At 40.4% G+C, this 20,084-nt stretch overlaps 1 protein-coding gene across 1 annotated transcript in view; it reads right to left on the reverse strand.

Annotated features, from left to right (window-relative positions):
• Window positions 1-5,372: 5,372 nt before the first annotated feature.
• MAN1A2 (mannosidase alpha class 1A member 2) overlaps window positions 5,373-20,084 on the reverse strand; it is a 134,353-nt gene continuing 119,641 nt past the window's right edge. The window contains exons 11-13 of the mRNA XM_014884130.2: window positions 19,853-20,025; window positions 12,382-12,497; window positions 5,373-9,878 (exon numbers count right to left, since the gene is read on the reverse strand). Coding sequence (XP_014739616.1) covers window positions 9,746-9,878; window positions 12,382-12,497; window positions 19,853-20,025 — 422 coding nt within the window. The 3' untranslated portion in view covers window positions 5,373-9,745. The remainder of the gene's footprint in view (window positions 9,879-12,381; window positions 12,498-19,852; window positions 20,026-20,084) is intronic.

Consider the following 20,084-nt stretch of genomic DNA (forward strand, 5'->3'; position numbering starts at 1 on the left):
CCTTGCTTTCTCCCTCCAGCACTCCTGCTGGAAGTGATGGAAGAGCCATAGGTGATAAAGGTCAAGTGTATGAATTTCATTCATTATTCACTTTCATGTGGAAAAATTATTCTGTCCCTATAAAGATCAGTGCAAGAATCCCAAAGTAATTGTGGGGCTCACATTTATGTCACAGGGACATTTCACTTAGATGTCTTGGTTTTGAGTGTTATGATTTGTACTCAGTTACTGTGAGCCACTCACTAAAACCAGGATGTTACCAATTGTTTGAACCAGGGCAGTCAACAGGATAAATTGCAAGGTATGTCTACAGAATGAGGAGCTATGTCTGCTTCACATTTAAGTTGTAAAAAATTTAAAAATTGTTTTTTCTGAAAAGCAAGTAGTCCTTATGTATTTGTAGCAATGCTCAGGGTGAGCATTGCAGCAGTGCCCACTCTTGATAATTTAATGATACTGAAACTTCTGCCAGATTGGAAGATAAGCCAAGTTTTAAGTTTCTTTTATTTTTAAGGGTGGTTGGCACCATTCTGGAAAAAAAAAAAAAAAAAAAGGCCAGGGCTTGGAAATACTAAACTATGAGTGACACAAAAGCTTGAGATGAAAAAAAAAATCCCACAACTGCAGACATGGAAAAAGATCCTCAAACTCATTATTTAGAAGCAATCTCATAATTCTTGCAGTCTGACTCATCAGTTTTTGAAAAATCAGGCTTGTCAAGCAGCTGAAGTACAGCCTTTTCTCAACGGGAGCCAGTTAAAATCTTATGGTGCCCACAGAGGTTACAGACCCTCCACATCAGGCAATTTTTTCCCTCCACAGGGAAGGCTCCTCACAGTCACAGTTCATATCCGACATCACAAATGTATTTTCATCCTTTGTATTGATTTTCTGATCTGTTCAGGACAGACTGCTGTGCCCCCTGAGCCTGGCTGGCTTTGCTCAGCCTCACTGACTCCTCAGACAAGGAACTTCATACATCCTGGTGAGTTACACACACAGAGGTGGGCAAAGGCTGCTCAGCATTTGGGAGACACTGTGAGTCTTTGACATTTGAACGTTAAAGTTTAAATGTCACCATTCTGGAAGTCACTCTGATTCTATTACTGAAAACAAATCATGACTTACGGATTCTGAGCTGACCAGAACCAGAGCACACCCAGCCACATCCCTGCCCATTCCCAACAGCTTGAGCTGGCAAGAAGTTTCTACTGCAGGGATAAAAAAAAGACAGATGTGGGCAAAGCACCTTCCTGATGCAGCTAAGCAGCATCTGGCACTGAACATAACCTGTGCAGAGAGAACATCTCCAGGGCTACACACTGTGTTCTGTGAAGGGATGGATGTGCTTTACCCACAGACTTCTATTAAGAAATAGCATGAGCAGGATCCAGAGGAAATTTGACGCAGTATATGGAAAGGTTTTCTTAGGGGACACACTTGAAAAAGAAGCATTTGTCTATTATTTAAGCTAATAAAAAAATCAATGTAACGATGTCACCTGGATGTGGCAGTGAATTCTTCACTGTTGTCGCTGAACTCATCAAAGCCTGCTTCACAGTGAAGAAATTAATTCCACAAGCTGATGGCTGGTGGGTATTCAAAGATTCAGAGGATCCTTTTTCTGTGGAAAATTTCCACTGCAATTGCAAAATATCTAATGAGAACCCGAAAACCTAACCCTGTTGTGATACAAGTAGAAGTACAATGTGGGAGCTCGGCATAAGGTTTAGCAGACTGTAGTACTGGTCTGACATAAATGGTTCTCAAGTTACACTGGCTTGATTTGAGCACACTAACTGCAAGGAGCTATGGATTCTTTGAAATTATGTGCCTGGCTAAAGCATACAAAATGAGTGACCACATATCAGTGCAGAGCTAAGAGAACACTTGCAAAAATTCCAGAGAACTGTCAGGGAAATCCCTTTATGTGAACATTAATTAGTGTAGAAATAGCCCACAGGCATAAAGCACCTCAAGTAATAATGGGATGTGTACCCAAACAAAGGACAAGATGAGCCATCTAGAACTGGAGGCAAAAAGAATTTAAATGCATGCAACAGAGAGTATCTTCAAAGATTCTCTCTTGAGGGTACTGATGATCTTCACTTATTTTGCCGTGTAAGAATCACTGCACAATGAACTCTATTTGCAGACTGTACCACTGCTTTGTTTTAATGTAATATTCTTAGTTACCTGGGTTTTGTTCAATAACAATCTTTAGATCAAAAGAGATTGGTGTCCCTGTGTTGTCAACACTATGCTCCAACATGCTGCAATCTGTTTCTGATTTCTCCACAGCAAATCCAGTGGTAAAAGGTCATTGGATAACCATGTTAGAAAACTTAATAGGAAGTATTTTGGTGAATTTCTATCCATCATTACTCAAACAGCATAGCAAATGTCAATGAATAACTTCCATCCAAGAAGTTATGAAAGGCTTTTTACTTTCTGATTCAATGGCATTTTACATTTGTCCTGCCCTAGAAACAGAAAACAGAGAAAAGAGCTTTTGTAAATTCAACCCTAAGCTTAGAGATCCCACAGGAGCTCCGGAATGCAGGACAGGAAAGAATCTCCTACATCCTTCATTCAGGTACATGAAACTGCAGGCAAGCACAAAACATCATCCTTTTATTCAGCAGATAAACATGTTTTCTACTCCTAGGACCCCATTGTCAGAAATTATTCAGGCATTGCAAGTACCAGTTTGTGTGAGGCTTTTGTGCAAGGTTTGTCCTCCAGAAAAACAGCTTTTTTCTCTCCCAGGCTGACTAAGCACTTTGTGTTGTGGACAGCAGTTATCACCCCTTTCAACCTTTCACTTTGCCAGGCTGAACTCCTCTCACCTCTCCTGACACCAACTCTCCATTCCCTGGCAAGCCTCCGGTCTCCACTGAGACAAGCCCTCCTGAATACAGGTGACCAGAACCACACTCCAGATCTCAGAGCTGTTCACCCATCTCTGCATGGCGCTGACATGCTTTTTGTTTCATCAGAAACACCCTCTCAGTGCATGGATGCCTTGCAAGCACCATGAGGCTCTCTGGCAGAGCTTGCTCTGCTCCCTGACAGTCGCTACTGATTCAATAAGTGACTGGATCAATTCCAAAGAACAGTCCCCCCTCCATGGATGTCAAGGCCTATTAAATACCAAAATAACCACCTATGGCTCAGGAGGCTGCAGATCACTTCAGGATACATTTGTGAAGTATCAAAATTCACTTTCCTACTCTTCTGTTGGAATTTGCTCTTGATCAGAGTTGAGTCAAGATACGAGGTCAGACAAACCTTAGTTTTGACTCAGCACAACATTTTTATTTTCACTTGCTTTTTTACCCTGTATTGGTGATCTGTGTATTATGGCTGACCGTATGTCCATTTTCTTTGTTACTGGTTTCAGGTTGATAATATCCCAGATTACAGTGAAAGGTTTTGCTCTTCATCCCAGGAGGAACAACTTCGCATTTTGACTTTTTAAATTTCTTTCGTCTTCTGCTGTTCCAGGCCTCAGCATTATCCGATCCTTCATGCTCTGCACTGACAATTCTTTCTAGATTTTTCTACAAAATCTTCTTACTATTACAGACAGGCATCATACCTGTCACCTGAGACTACTCGTACAATGGAAACAATCTAAGAAAGCAAACGGTGACACTGTTGGTACACAAGAACACACAGTGCTTTTTCCTTCCTCCCCAAATTCTTCCCTGAATTTTTACTTGCAACTAAGTTTGGGTATATGAGTGATTGCTCTTTCTCAAACCATTTCGCATGTGAGTTGGCTCAGCTTGAAATATTTTCAAAAAGATTCTTGCTCTTCATATTAAAAAACAAAAAAAGCACGCCATCACCAGCCTTCACACATCCCACACGTGAACCAGCACAGAGAGAATTACGCTTCCTTTCCACAGCCCCCAGAAAGCCTATGACTTTGCACTGAGAGAAGCCAGCTCCCAGAGCTACAAGACAAAGGCTAAAAATAACCCATTAAAGTATTAATTTCAGGATTTTTAAATACAGCTAATTAATATGCACAGGAAAGGTACATGGTCTCCAGGAAGGAGCACACAAAATCACAGCGTCTGCAAGGGAAGGGAGAGGGGGAGGGTGACATGCAGGCAGAGCGCCAACAGAGAGATAAAAGAGGATATTCCCGATATATCCCTTGGGCAGAGAACATGCAATTTTCAGATGAGGTGGAAGCAGAGGGGGGAAGCACCTCACTGTTGAAGAAGAAGAGACAATGCAGTGCAACCACAAAGGACAAGATACACCTTGCTACACCAAGTGAATTCCAGTGAGGTGGCTCAGGGGCCAAGGATGCCACAGGGACATCAACGGGTGCAAAAGCTGCTACTTTGGAAGTGACACTGCAGTTGGAAGCTGGGTGCAGTGTGAATGTGCCCATGCAAAAAGCTATGGAGCAACAGTTGGATGAAAAACTGAATTTCAAGGTAGATAGCATGACAATACAGCAGGGGCCATGTCTTACACTCAAATATGGCACTTCAGGAGCAATTTCCTCTTATGATCGTTACATCCTGAGGTTGAGGCATCCTGGGAAGGTTGGGCATTGGATATAAAGCAGGGCACAAGGGCTGGCAGTCATGGCATCTCATGAAAACAAGGTACCACATATGAGCAACATGAGCGACATCAGACAGAAAGGATTAGCAACAGAAATGTGAATCAGAAAGCAAATCTGGTTATACAAAGGCTGTACTGCAAAAAAATAGAGCTGGAGCAGCAATTCCAGGGAATTTCAAGGTGCAGGGAGAAAACAAGCTCAGTTGAAGCCACTTCCTCATACCAGTTTCCCCGTGAATAACACTTAAACAATTGGGAACTTTCTCCATTTCCCAGAGAGCAGAGGAATGGACAGACAGACTTTATTGCCCAGCTCACTGGCTACTTAAGTCTCAAGAAAAGGCGGGGAGGGGGGGGTGGTTAACCTGGTGGCTTAATTATTTAGTACCTCTGCTTGCCTGCCTGTCCCTTTACCCTCATCTAAAAGGATCTTCGAACCCTTTAGCCACTTTCACACAATATGACAAATGGGGAGAAATCTCAAAATATCAAAACTTTTGTGAGGTTTGGTGGCTTTCACAATGGCACCCAGGAACAGCTTCAAAGTGCTGTGAATGAAGGTGCATCCTGAGCACTACAGGGACCTTTAGGAAGCAAGTACAGGACACAGGGGTTTAATTTTGCAACAGGGGGTCTTGATAAATGTTTAGTTGACAAAGTCCTTAGTAGGGCTGCAGGGGAAAGAAAAGTTGCAGCACCACCAAGCCTTTGGAATAGGGTCAGCTTCACAGTCCAGTGCTACAGGATGCTGCTTTTGGAGGCAAAGGACAAAAAACACACCCTTTTCACTTAAAGACATTCTTTATTCAATTTTTTATATACAATATTATTTTTTAATCTGTAAAAAGTACATATGCAGGATTCCAGGTCAGAGGCAGAAGGTTTCCACATCAGAAGATAGATTTTTGTCCTTTTATTATTTTGGAGGAAAAAATAATCTGTCAGTTTTAGACAAAGCAAGAATAAAGGCAGAATGCAAACCCAACTTCCACCAAGCAATTAGGATTAAACAACAATTCACTGTAACAGGTCAGGCTGCCTCCTCCGACTTTGGTGGTTCCCACCTTTCCTGGGCAATTACAGAGCAGTTTGTTAGAAGGCGCTGACAGCTGAAGCAGCTCCTGCTTACCCATCTCTGCTACAGCTGTACACACACAGCTTGCCAAAGAGCCTGGGTTTCCTCTTTCTATGGCAACTCAAACTCTTGAGTCAGAAGACTGTTATCTCAAAATTCAAGGAGTGAAAGAGGGATGTCTTACTCAGGGTGAACTGATCTCCCAACTACAGTATGAGTCAAGAGCTTGGTTTTATTTTTCTGTGGTATCAAGAAGTCTCTTTCTTATTTGTCCTCTTCTAAACATGGGCTAGGCCTATTAGTTTAAATACCAACAGGACTTGCTTAGGGGGTGCACCTCTAACCTTGAAGGATGGCATTGTATCTAATTATTGTCACCTTTCAGAACCCAGGCAACATTCAAATCTTGTAAAATACTGTGGGGGGATATGTCAGTGTTTGGGATTTAGAACACGGTGACCCACAAATTTGGAGCAGGAAGCTGAAGGAACAGCAAAGGTGTGACTGGCACATGGAACTACTTGCTCTTCCTTCTACTCCAGGGCACTTGCTATTTTTTATACTTTCCTTGAATATTCAGTTTGAAGGACTAGATTGTGCAGCAAAATTAATTTACTCAGAATATCATTCAAGGTTTTGTTTTTATTTAGAGGACAAAGCTAAGAAGTTGACTTCTTGACTGCAGGACATGCACAGGTCTAGGGTTGTAATGGAAGCTGCAGAAATCTGGCCTTTTTGAAAAGTTGAGCTCTAATTGTTAGAAAAAAATTTACTGCTAGCAGATCCTGACCAACAGGCAACTTTGAGGCTTGGATTAGGAAAAGAACCATACAACCTTGTTTTGACTGCATGCAAACAGGAAATAGACAATTCTGGGATTTCCAGGCTCTAGCCCAAATCCAGTGTGCCAAAAATGAACATGATTTTTTGGTTTTTATTTCATTCTGTAAGGGGAACGGGTATTGTAGAAATTGTAAAATGGGACAGCTACCTAGAGAAAATGAGGATTTTTTTGTTAGAGAGCACAGTGCAAGACTGAGAAACAGCTAGGACTAAAAAGTCATTTTTGTGCTTAAATTTACACTCTTATCTTTAAGAAAGTAAGACAGCAACAGAATGAAAATGGCAACATTCTACTGTACCTTATGTACCCAGAGGGAAAACAGTCTGAACTTTGGGTTGCACGTAATGCCATTTTGCAGATCAGAACCTACTTTTCTGTGAAGGACTCAGAATGAGGGCACGTGACCTCAGTCAAAAGTTTTGGTATCTGTAGTGCTTGGTAATTAAGCATGTACTTCAGACAGAACCCATTACCTCCAAACTCTGTTTCATCTAGGAAATCTCAGGATGAAATTTATGAAAGACACAGCAATTAGTCCTTAAAATGCACTATTTTTTATAGACTCTGCACATCATTAGCTTCTGGAAGAAAAGGACAGCTGGTATTTTAAAAAGCGATGGAGAATAAACTGACTGTTGTTGGGGTAACTGGAAAATGAAAAACAAGTGTCTTCAATTTGGTACCTGCTGCTTATGTACACAAAGAAATAGTAGTACTGTTCATCTGCTTTGAGAACACCATCCCATAACATGAAATGGCTTAGTCCTCAATTCAGGCATTCTTCTGGCAGTAAGTTAACCCACTGGGATTCACAGAAAAGTTAAATTTGAAAGGTTCCTCTTTAATTCACAAGAGGGAGATGGAGGAAGAGAAGCAATGATAAGAAGTTTTCTGTTTCTGGGATGCCAGAATTCTGTCCTTGACCTTTCTCTGAACAGACTGGCAGCCATTCTACACCTGCATTTATCAGGAGGAGTAGAGGGATGGGTTTATGGGGCAGAAAGTGCTTTTGTTATTTTTTCTTTTTTCTTTCTTTTCTTTTAAACAGAAGGGTCTCCTTTTCCTCTTTCTCCTATATACCCAGAGACATGTAGGAGAACAAAGCAATCAAGTGTAGTTTTAAACTAATAACAGTTCTCATAGGATCAGAAAAACAACTTGAGAACACAGAACATCTGAACTTGGGAAAATGAAAAATTGCTAGTTCTTCAGTAAGTCACTGAATAATAATTAGAAAAATAAATTAATGTGGGGCCAGTAAAAAGAAGCCATTTATTAAGCTACTTCTAATTTTAAATAAGCAATTACTGAAATCAGTATTATTTACCATATCAATTACTTTATACGTTCTCAAATTATTTTTAGGATACTGCTGCAAATTACAGTAACAAAGTAACTGGTATTAAGGTACAAACACTGAGACTGAAACTTTTCCCAAGCTCCATGTTTTCGTCCTCTTAAACTAAAGTAATTGCCTGGAAAAAAATAATCTGATAGCATTTTTACTTAGATCATATGATGATTTCTATGTCTAAGTTACTGACACAGACCAATGAAGAATAATTTTGAGGGGTACATCTACAGTCAGATATAATAAGGAGGAAAGTTTTTTCATATAAAACTTCATATAAAAACTTTTTTGAGGAGAGAAAATAGCACTCACTCCCTTTAAATCTGATGCTGAACTGCTGCAGTTCACTGAAGAATTCTTCCACTCGCTTCAGTACAAAAACATCACCAAGATTTTTTTAAAGACTCAAACTGTACACTAATTAGGAAGGAAACCAGCACCTAAAGGCTGTTTTTCAGCAAACGGGCCAGTCACCATGGCAAAAAGATTTTTTTATATATTCTTTATATAGCAGAATAAAAAGAATAATCTTAGCTGTAAGGGTTCTGAACAACAGTAAAGAGAGATTGAGAAAGACAAAATTGATAAGATGAAAAATTTGGAAAGATGAAACTTCTTTTAGCAAATAAATGAAGACTGGAAAAGACTCCATAAGTGATACTATCCAACCCAGCCATAAAGTACTTGAAAAAAACCCATTCAGGTAGCAGTATCATAAATTAATGAAAGAAGAGACTTCAGTTTCTTTTCCCAGTCACATGCAAGAGATGTTAGGCTGTTTCTAAAGATCATGTTGGATTTGTACTGGAGCACCCAGAAGAAAGAAGAATTTTGTAAAGTAAATAAAAGGCAGTTTCAGGCTTCTGTCAGACACATTTATACCTGCAAATAAGGTTCTGTGAATAGAATCCAAGGAATGAAAAGTAACAGATTGTGTGCAAAAATACAGAGCAGCAAACTCTCACTGCTTAGCTCGAGGGGAGCTTCTTTTAGTTCCATATACTGTATCCTCCTACATAAATCACGAAACAGTTATGCTCATGTTGTCATCTCTGTTTGTTTAGCTAAAAGAACCAGGACTAAAAAGAGAATGGTTTTTTTCATGTGACATAATTTGTGAGACAGGGAAACTTAGGCTCCTTCCTACTCCTGCTTCCAACTCCTGTGATATGCTCCAGACTCTGACTGAGCTTGCCAAATGAACTGGGCCCATTCTGATGACAGTGAACTACAAACCAAATGCTTACTAATTGTTTTTTCTTTTTGGATATAAGCATTATTTTGAAAAGGGAAAATGAGGAGGCAATACTTTCTGTACTTTAGAATTTAGCTCTAACAGATTAGAGGCTCTGAGAATGGCTGCCAGTCTGAACAAACAAATGCTCCTTAGAAAATTCAGACAGGTACAGAAAGAAATTCAAATCCTGATGCTGCTGGTGCAGTGGTGTTGCTTTTTGTTGTTGTTCATGCCATCATAAAAAAAAAAAAAAAAAGAAAACCTAGGTATTTGGAACCCACCCAATCTGAAGAGGTGACTGTGTTGCTCCTTGCAACAGCAAGCAGCAAGTTTCTCTCCCTGGATGGGAAAGCCTCTTCTTCCTGCTGCATTAATATTATCTGTAGATTCCATGTCTTGCCAGGGTTCAAAGCGTGTGAAGTCTCCATCCTGCAAAAATCACACTCACGTGTTTTGGTCATGTATAAAACAGAAATTTAAACTTATTTATATGTTGAAGAGCTTTGTTTCCCATGCCAACACTTGCTTGACTCGGGGGTCTAGGTTTACCAAGTGTCTGTCTGTCTCCCCTCCTGCTAAAGTCTCAAGTGGTCCATGTAAACAAAACAGAGCTGAAAACAGTCTCTCTTCCTCTTCATAGAGCTGTTTTTATCGATATGCAGGATTTCCTGACAGTGTGGTATTGGCTAAATGTAAAACAGGCAGAGGATGAGCTTCTGTGTTAAAAACCCAGTTGTCTAATGGTAGAAGATCATCATTGGAGAAAAGCAGATACAAATACCTGGATACCAAGACAAAAAACATCAGTATTAAAGCAGAGCACAGGCAGGCAGGAGCAACAGAGCAGCTCCAGGCCCCACAGTTCAGTACCTACAGCTATAAACAAATTACTTGCTTTCAATCTTTGTACAGCACACACACAACCTTCCCTATTACAATGATCTGAAGTAATTTTTATTATGATCAAGCTCTTCAATGAAAAGTATATAAAAGTTATAGACAGCATATTTTAATCTTTCCAAGAAACTTCTGTTTTTTGAGTCTCCCTTCAAAGATTTTTAGCATAAAACAAACATCAAGACACCAACCACAAGTATTTGGGGGACAGGAGAGCAGAGAATAAGTTGTCAGAAAGCTTTTCTTAATGGAGTAAACCCACTTGGAAATTACTAATCCTCTTATATCCAAACCAAAAATTTCATGGCAGCACAAGAGAAGCTACTAAACCACGGCAAGCATCTGATTTGTCATCACAGTTCTGGAAGCTGGTTCAGCTTCTGGTGAGAGCAAACGGGACAATAGATTGTACAGAGGTTTTCACAGATGTTGTACATTATAAAACAACGTGGAGGACATGAAGCATGAAAACAAAATAAGGGTTACTGGGCATATGTAGAAAAAAAAGTATTTGTTGTTCCTTTTTTCTTAATGCACACTTTTGAATGAGGCTGTGCTATAACTCTGTAGGACAAACCGGTGGTAGGGATCTGTCAAAGTTTCCCAACACAACTGCTAAAAATCAAAGGACATTTCCGTTGTTACAGAAAATCTGGCTGAGTGCAAGCACAACAGCATGAGTGCATAGGATCTCCCAGCTCCTGCTTGCTTTCCTGCCATCCAGAAAAAGACAGCTCTTGCTGCACTTGACAAGAAAAGGGTGTCATTCCCATTAGTGGACTCTGCCATATCCAGAAAGTGCACACTTATTCTGCTGTTCCTTTGCTTTCTCTCCATCAGACACTGGGAGTGTCTGCTGCTTTCAGCCCTGTGTCACTGCCTGACCAATTCTTCTGCTGCCTTCATTTGCCAGCTCTATCCACAATTCAGACAGTGGAGCCCTACTTTTTCTTTCCTTCCTCATCTGTTTACTGTTCACAGACAAAAATTTTTTGCAGAGATGATTCAGTTTTGTCACACATACCTCGTCTCCTTCTCCACACTCTTCATTTGTTTTTAAAGCATCAAGGCCCTTCCTTTCCTCAATCCTTCTGCCTTGCTCTCTCCTGCTGCAGCTCTCCAAGCTCTTTCTCACCACAGCAGCAATATTTCATCTTACTCAAACTCGCCTTCCTCATTTGATTCACACTTTTCCTTTGAATAACTTAAGCAACCTATTTCTCCATCTTGGTCCTTCCCACTCAACAGGTACCTTCATGCCAGGTACTGCTCAAAACTCTCAAATCTGCTGTGTATCTCTGATGAATTGAAGTATCCAAGCAACAACAAAGCATATTTGGGACAGTTACCAAATTAGAATTTGAGAGGAATGAATATGCAGAAGTAATCATAAATAGCAGAAAAGATTACAGCAGGTATTGCTTAGGACATATTCTATGCCTCTCTTCTGAGGAACATCTTCATTTTCCTCATGACATCACATGCAACCCTTCTGTCTTTATTTTCATTTGGGCTATCTTGCTTGACCTTATGTTCTCTGCTTTATCTCAGTGTGAAACTAGTTTTTGGTTTGGGCTATGCCAATTGCATCAATGTCAAAAACTACAAATATCCAGCTCTTCAATAAAACTTTGTTTTGTTCCACAAGCAGGAAATGCTCCAAACCATAAGTCAGTAGAAATTTCTGAGTTCTTTCCTAAAAGAAATGCCACCGTCTGCATACCTGTGCTATAGTATATCCAGTTACTGAATGATGCATCAGTGGATTTTCAGATCTCCTTGTGATTATTTAAGATGCAGACAGGATTCTGGTGATACATCAAAAGTCAGCCTTGCCACCACAGAAGTCCTTTAGAAGCAGATTTCATTCTCTCATTTGGCTTTTATAGTAGGAACAATCATATACCATCAGCTCCTGGAGAAGTATTGTTTCTCTGACCTGACCTGTTTGAAATTGCTGCCTCTCTCTTTGGGACCACTACTTTCAGTCTCCAAAAAATGAACTTGAAGGAGTAAGTGAAATAAAATTAAAGAAGACAACAGAGGAGGTAGCAGTGGCTTTGTTTTTATAATGGTAACACAAGGCAACAAAGTATTGTAATTAAGTAGAGGAATTTGGTAAGGAGCCAGCACAAGGATAGAATAACCACACTATCCCCTTACACATGATCAACTTGGAACCCCGTTTTCCCAGTGAAACATGCTGTGATGCCTGAATTAGGCACAAAGCACTGCCATTTTCAGGACTTGCTTTTCTCCCTGTTCCATTTTGTGCTCCTAATACTCAAAATCAGTCTGTCTCCATTAGCTACCTGTGGAGCCACTACATTCTTCTAGAATTTAGATGTGAGCTTTTACAGAAAGATGCAGGAGTGAAAATGACTTACTTCAAAGTTTCAGCAAGGAAAAAGCTCTGCTGTACATCATCATATGTAGGAGATGAGGAATAGACATCCTTGACACCAGAGAAGCCACCACTAACCCGGCAATACTTGTCAATTGCCTGCAAAAAGGAAGGGAAAAGACGCAGAAAATTTAACTGTAGATTAAAATTTGGTAACTTTAAATCATCAAGCGTGATCAACAAAGAAGGTGGTGCTTTTTGTGCTGCATCTTCCTGCTGTGAATCTCTTTGTTGAAGGATACTATGGACATTAACAGTTTATGCTGAAAAAAAAAAAAGAAAAAGAGACTGGACACATACAGAAGTAGCATCCTTACAGGGTTATTAATGACACCACATCTGCTGCTACAAACTGCTACATGCTAAGAAGGTATTCTGGGGAAGAACACTTTCTTTCCTGGATATTTACTGTTGGCTGATACTGATGACAAGACAAGGACTCCATAGACTTTTTCTCTGAGCTCATGCAGTTCCTCATCAGTGACACTGAATAGAACATCCATCAGTCAAATCAATGCAATAAGTATGTGAAGTGCACAGGAAGGTAACAAATATCCTTGGATTTTGGAACTGGAAGAGTCTGAAGCATTATAGGAATTCTTTGGTAGCTAGTCATGGAGACTCACTGAAAGTAGAAATAAAATACTGTACTCATCTTTATGGACTGTTGATTTCATCCTGTAAACTCTTCTAGCTGCTGCTTTCTCCCCTCATCTGCTTCTCCATATGATATTCTCTGTTTCCCCTTTCTACAGCTGAAACTCAAGTCAGCTTGCATGCTGGACTGCAGCAGAACTCTTTACCTTTAAAGCATGGAGTTTAAATCCATACACATTCCATGAAGGGGCCAATGGATTCCTCCCCCCCCTCCCCGCCCCAGCTTCAACACAGTACTGTGAAAAGCACAATGGAAGAGGAGGAGACTGGAAAGAAAGCATCAGTAGCTCAGAGCACCTCTCGCCTACATTTTCATTATTCCATTTGCATGCACGACCTTACAACACACAAGGATATCAGCCATTAAAACTGGCTCTGAAGAAACGACTCTGAAATGATTCACAGGTTATTTGTGCTTCCCTGCTGCTTTGACTGTGCTTCCTCAGCAGACACCAACTCTTTTAATAGATTCATGTGGAGACAGAAAAGAAGCAGGGATGAAGGAAAATGTTTGTCTTGGGATGTCTGTCATTACCAATGACTGAACATAGCTACCTGTAGCTCAGTAATCTATGATTCAGCCCGATAGCCTTGTGTGAAGCTCCTCTCCACATGGTGCTTTAGGCCCACATTTTTGTTAATTCTGATTTTTGCTAGTTATACTCCGCAGAAGCTAAGGGGAGCCAAGGTGGGAGAGCAAATAAGTTTTGAATTATGTCCTTTTTAAGCAGAGAAAACAGATTCAACCAAAACTAACTCTTCAAGGACCTCAGCATTGCCTTTGCATACCAGAAATACTGGGGGACAAAGAGGAATTTTCCACTGGCCAAAGAATGTCAGCAGATGCTATCACTGAAATCAGAAGGAAAAGCAAAAAGTTGAGCAGGATACTCAGGACAGTAAGTCACAGCACAGCAGGTACTACAGCTGACCTCCTCCTAGAATACCTTCTTACTCTGTGGAAATCAACTGTTCACGGACCAAAGAATAATCCAGACTGTACAAAGTTCTTCAAAATTTCCAAAAAGCAAGGTTTTTAGAAAAGCAAGTGCAGAGAGTGGCAAAAGGATGTTATTGGAATGGCTGTGGCTCTAGAGCCTGAACTTCTGCCTAGAAAGATACAGTCTGTCTTGGCAAAATCTAATGCTTGCTGTAATTCCTCATCTTAAGCACAGCTTTCTCCAAGTTTGGATGGAAACGCTCCATTTTTTGTTGGAACTTGAGTCTAAAAGTAGAAAGTGTCTGGATTAATTATTTTCAGATTTGGTTACTGGTGCAGGCTAGGGCTACACTGAGACTACTCACATGCTAACATTTGGGTTGACCAGATTTTCTCTACAGCGAAGAGAAAGGTGTATGTGCCACATCTAACCCAACAGCACCAAATGCATGACAATCTCTTTGTCTGCACGCTCTTGCACAACAAAAGTGACCACATGGCAGCCAAACAACAACATCAACAAAACAAACAAACCCAACACCACTCTCTCCAAACAAAATCAAACCAGATGAATCAACCAACCAACCAACAAAAAGGAAAGAAAAAAATTAATTGCTTAGCTTCTGAAGAAATAATGCATACACTGTTTACGGAACCATTTGCATATTCCTCCCCAGGACTCCTGCAGTCACCAGCCAGGTGCTACATGAATAAACACAAGCCAAAGCACTTATGTTTTATAGGCAGAAAATGAAGTGCCTGCTCTTGCGACTAACCCCTTTTATAATAACACAGAACATGACCTTGTGTCTGCTCTGAAGCATGGCAAGATGGAGGAAGAAGCCCCAGTGGTTACAACTCCATCAGAATTCCCAGCATACAGTCTGATCAGGACAGAGTTTCTCTGGTCAACCAGTTAGCAACCCTGATGCTGTGTGCTGTGCTTGTCCCGGAGAAACCTGCTAGTGACTGTGACAAAATGAAAATAAGGAATACCTAGCACCACTATTAGGACACCACTTCCTTCCTCCAGAAGAATTAAACACCCAAGACAGTGGACCAGACAAAATTTGGTTTTTTTGGAAACTGTAGCTAATGGATAGCACTGAGATCATGCTCTGTGCTGTAGAGGTCTCATACCTGGGTAACTACCCACAACACTGGTGAAGCCAGCAGGCTTACAAGCCTGGAGAAATGAAAATGTATGAACTGTATCAACTTTTTTTTTTCCCTTATGGTTATCAAATAACCTTGTATCTCCAGAAATTTCTCCTTGGGAAGGCAGATTCATGTTCTGAATAGGCAAAGGAATTTCCCTAGCGGATCAGAGTTCTATATAATACAGGTAGTAATGAACTGTACAAGGAAAAAGCCTCTGAAAGATTGCTTCACAGCCACCCAAACAGAAAATTTTAAAACATGAACAGATAATTTTTCCTTGATTCAGAGCTGCACAGAACTTCAGGACACTGGCTGAAAAGCAGACAAGCTGCTTAAATGCCACTTGAAATTTTTTCAGTGTTCTGTCTGCACACGGACCTCAGAGTAGTTGGTGCAGTGACATCTGATTTGCCACCCAGATACACTTTCACTCCAGAGTTGAAGACAGTCTCCCTGATAAATGATTTGCACTCCAGAATACAGGGAAGCTCCAAGATGACTGGAAGGGTATTAAGGTAATATTGCTACCGTTATGAGGCACTGGCAGACTGAATAATTTTAGCATGGCATACCTGATGTTAGTTCCAATCAATTACAGTGACACATGGATATGGAAATATATATTTAGAGAAGCATTAGAGGATAACCAGCACCAGTCAGCATAGTTTTATAGAAAACTATCTTGGTCACAAAGCTTGATTTCATTCTTTGAGAGCTACAAATTTGACAAATAAAGGTAACTGCAGAGCTGGAATAAACTTAAAAGCTTCTGAGGCAATTGACATGGTACTTTAAGATGTTTTGGGAAGGCAAAGCAGCACTATACCATATCAATATAATTCAATTTAAAAGTGATTGACAGTGCTTTAAGAAACAACTGGCAACGCAAAATCATCACAAAATAGAACTGCTTCTCAGAGAGATCCACAAGGAGCAGTCTGAAGTTTTATCAATCATTGCAACACTGCTGCTGGCTAAAATGACATACGTAAATAACAGCAGACAGTGTAATCTGCTGGTAACTGGGTGCCAAACAAAATGAGTTTCATAAAACCAGGCACATAATCCTAAATCTATTCATCAAGACTGTGTAACTGCAGACCGAGGCTAGCCTGGAAGGTAGAGACAACCTTTGGAATGCAGAGACACTTCAAAGACTTCCATGGCCATGTAAGACAATTCAGTCTGAGCTCCTGCTAGGACATTGTGGCAGATGCACTCAGGGACAGTAAACAGGGAGACAGCAGCAGAGACATAGTGTTATTTTTGCACAGGCTAAACTTTTTTTCACTGAAGTCAAAACTGGAATATGCAATTCTAAAATTCATTTTTACAGGAGGATGATGAACTAATATAGGTGCAGGCATTCGGAGAAAATGTTTTACAGTGAGAGACAATGCAATTTGTTTAGCATCTTCAGTAGAGTCAGCACTAAGCTTATTACATTCTATGAAAATTCTTCAGAAAGAAAACAGAGGAGGAAAGGAAAATTTTAAATGGCATAGGAAGTCATAGGAAAACCCAGCGATTGAGAGCTGAAACTAGGCAAATTCAAATGGGAAATAAAACATGGCTTTTTTAACAGCAAGAATAAATAAATAATAACAAACTACCTGAAGTAGTAGATTTTCTAGTTTCCTTTAATCAAATACAGAATAGAACAGGACAATATTCAACAATACACTCCTGCCAAATACAAGTGTCTTGACTCAAAAGCGACACAAAGTGAAATCTCAGTGCCTATAACATACGAGGAGGTCAACGTGAACCTAATTTCTTTGGAAATAAAATTTGATATGCCTCTAAATTGGACCTCAGCTCCCTCAGTTTCTCTGAGAGTGTTTTTTTGTGGCATATGTGACTTTTCTTGACTGTGCCAAAAACACGCCCAAAAAAATGTGCCGGTTTCTTCACCAGCTGTTGTACTGACAGCTTCTAACCCATGAAACTGTGAAACCATGTTTCTTTTACCTCCAACCTATGTCTGGCTCTTTTCTGTCTTCTCTTCTTCACTAAGTAGAATCACAGAATAGCTTGGGTTGGAAAGAACCTCAAAGATCATCTAGTTCCAACTTCACTGCCATGGGTAGGGATGCCACTCACTAGAACAGGATGCCAGGGTTCCATCCAACCTGACCTTGAACATTTATATCCACATCTTCTCTGGACAATCTGTTCCAGTGCCTCACCACCCTCTCAGTAAAGAATTTCTTTCTCACATCTAATATAAATCTGTCCTCTCTCACTTTAAAACCATTGCCTTTTGTCCTGTCACTATCTGTCCATATAAAAACACTATCTTGCTTCTTTTAATAAGCCCCCTTTAGGTACTAAAAAGCTACAGTGAGGTGCGCCTGGAGCCCCAGGCTGAACAACCCCAGCTCTCTCAAGCCTGTCCCACCCTTGGATCATATCTGTGTTCCTTCCTGGAACCTGCTCTAACAGGTCCATGTCTTTCTTCTGCTGAGGAGCCCAGATCTGGGTGCAACTGAGGTATCATGTGGGCAGAGAGCTATAGGCCTTTTCACTCCATCTTACTATCAATCCTCAATTTGCCTGAAGTTAGCCTGAGCTTCAGGTCTTGTCTATTTATTTTTACTGTTAGTAGAAGCTCTAACAAACTCAGCAGCCTCTGTGGTGCAATCCTACTTAGTGAGACACACAAGTCCACAACTCTTAATTGAACCCTTCATTCACACAGCTCAGATTAGTAATTGGCTTTACATGCCTATTGTGAAGTGGCGGTTCTTATTGCTGTCAAATAATTAGCCTGAAAAGGATTTTAGTCATTTTCAGTACTTACCCTGACTATCTTGCATGCCAATTTCTGTAATACTTCAGCCAGCCCCCCAGCATACCATCATCCAGTTTGACTGGCCCAATACAATTGAGATGAATGTTGTCTATAGTGCTAAGTACAGTATTAGGGAGAATTAGCCTTTTTTTTCATCAGGAAAGTGATAGAGACCTTGTCACAGGGATTTATGATCACTGAGGGAATGTAAGATTGAACTTCCTGGTTCTTCCCCCATAGACACTGGATTTGGAGAGATGTAACAAAACAGGCCTTGGACAAAGCATAGGATTTGCACTAAAGTGCATAAATTTTGTCCAAAAATATAGATAATAAATCCAAGTATGCTTCAGAGGTTGAAAGGCAAGAGGAAGACAAATTCAGACAGTGTTGCACAATAGCAGTAAGCCAACTGCTCTGTGTGTCACACCAGATTCTTTGCTATTTATAAATGATGGAATAAACACAGCCAGAGCTGTGTGTGATAGGGAAGGAGAAAAAATAGTGAGTAGGTGTGAGGAATAAACACAAGAACTTATTATCTATATGCAATGAACAGAAAATCCTGGGGAACAAAAAGCTTCAAGCTTCTGTGTCAGTATGATAGTAGGGTAAAAAAATTTCTAATTGTGGGAAGGAGCGGTTTGCAAAACCATTTATGAAGAAGTCAAAAGTATTTTATGGCTATGTTCGATAAAGAAATCTTCTATGAAGGAAACAAGCAGAAGAAGGCCGTCTGTAAGGACAGAGACAATTAAACACATAGGCTGCCTGATTTACAACTTCGATGGAGGTTGACAAAAGGATAAAATAAAATCCTACCCTGCACACGGAGAAAAATGGAGGCAGGGGAGGAGGAAGGGAGGGTTTGTTTTGAAAGCATTAATGGGGACCAAGGTAATGGAGAAAACTGAATAAAATGCAATTAAAAGAAATGCTTTGCAGTGTGCTTAAGAGACTGATCCCGCCCTGAAAATCTTTAAATTTGCAAATTCTTTAACCTACTACAAAGGACCCCACCTTAGCTTGGATCATCCAGCTATAGCTTCTAAAAGGAGCTATGATCAGCAAGAATTTGTAGTATCTACACAGGCAAGGAGTAGGTTATTAACTTTGTCGTATTAGAAATATGCATAGTTTAGGCAGCAGGGATGATGAAACTCAATGTTTGTTGTTTCAGAGACAGCAACAATCCATTCTGGAATACAAATGCTACAAGTGTGGAACCTGTCTCTACAGTAACATAATTCTGGTTGGAACAAAACAGACTAAAACAACAAAACCACACTAAGACATAACTGTAAAATACCTGGCCTTTTCTAGGTGTTGCAGCTGTGCTGAGGGATGGATAGCAATGAGCTTGGCTAAATATTCTGAATACAGGCATCTCAACAGATCTCTTCCTGCCTTTTCTTGATCTCTTGCTTCTGGAGCAAAACTGGGTTTCAGCCACAGAATAAACTTATCCAGTCTCCTGGTTTGTCTCTTCCTTTGCTTTTCCCTCATCTCCTTTGGCAAAATATTTCATCTTTATTTTTAATGTTTATTCTCATCTCTGAAACTGGCTTTGAGCTGTTTCCAAAGACTGCTGGAGCAATAGCAGGGAAGTCGAGAAACTCTCGGGGGCTGTGCACTACTGACAACAGTGGAAGTCATGACTAGGGGATTCTATTACCATGCCTAAAACTCATGAGCTGTATAATTCTGAATGCACCTCTCACCTGAGCATCTGACTCAGCAGATGCAAACCAGCAATAACTGTGTGAACCCTCATATATACCCCGGTTTACAGGAACCTGTGAAAATCAATTACCACTCAAGGTTTCAGTACCATGAAACTGAAGTGGCTTCAAAGGGAAAATACACAAAATTAAATTACTAACAGATAATTAATACAGTTACCTGTGTTGCCTCCCAGCCCCACTGCCTGTACTTGGGATCGTGGGTGAATCTCCACATATACCAATAGGTCTCAATCACCTCTGGCCTTAGGATGTAATACTTCTCATTCTGCCGTACTGCCACCGCCTCCACACCACCATCAAATTTGAATGCTTCTGGGCCCAGCTTTAGTGCTGCAGAGGAAACAAACAACCCAAAAAAAAAAAAAAAAGTAAAAGTAAGAAAAAATTTG

The sequence above is a fragment of the Sturnus vulgaris genome, chromosome 2, assembly GCF_052056855.1.
Source record: "Sturnus vulgaris isolate bStuVul1 chromosome 2, bStuVul1.hap1, whole genome shotgun sequence".
In the NCBI taxonomy this organism is placed as follows: domain Eukaryota; kingdom Metazoa; phylum Chordata; class Aves; order Passeriformes; family Sturnidae; genus Sturnus; species Sturnus vulgaris.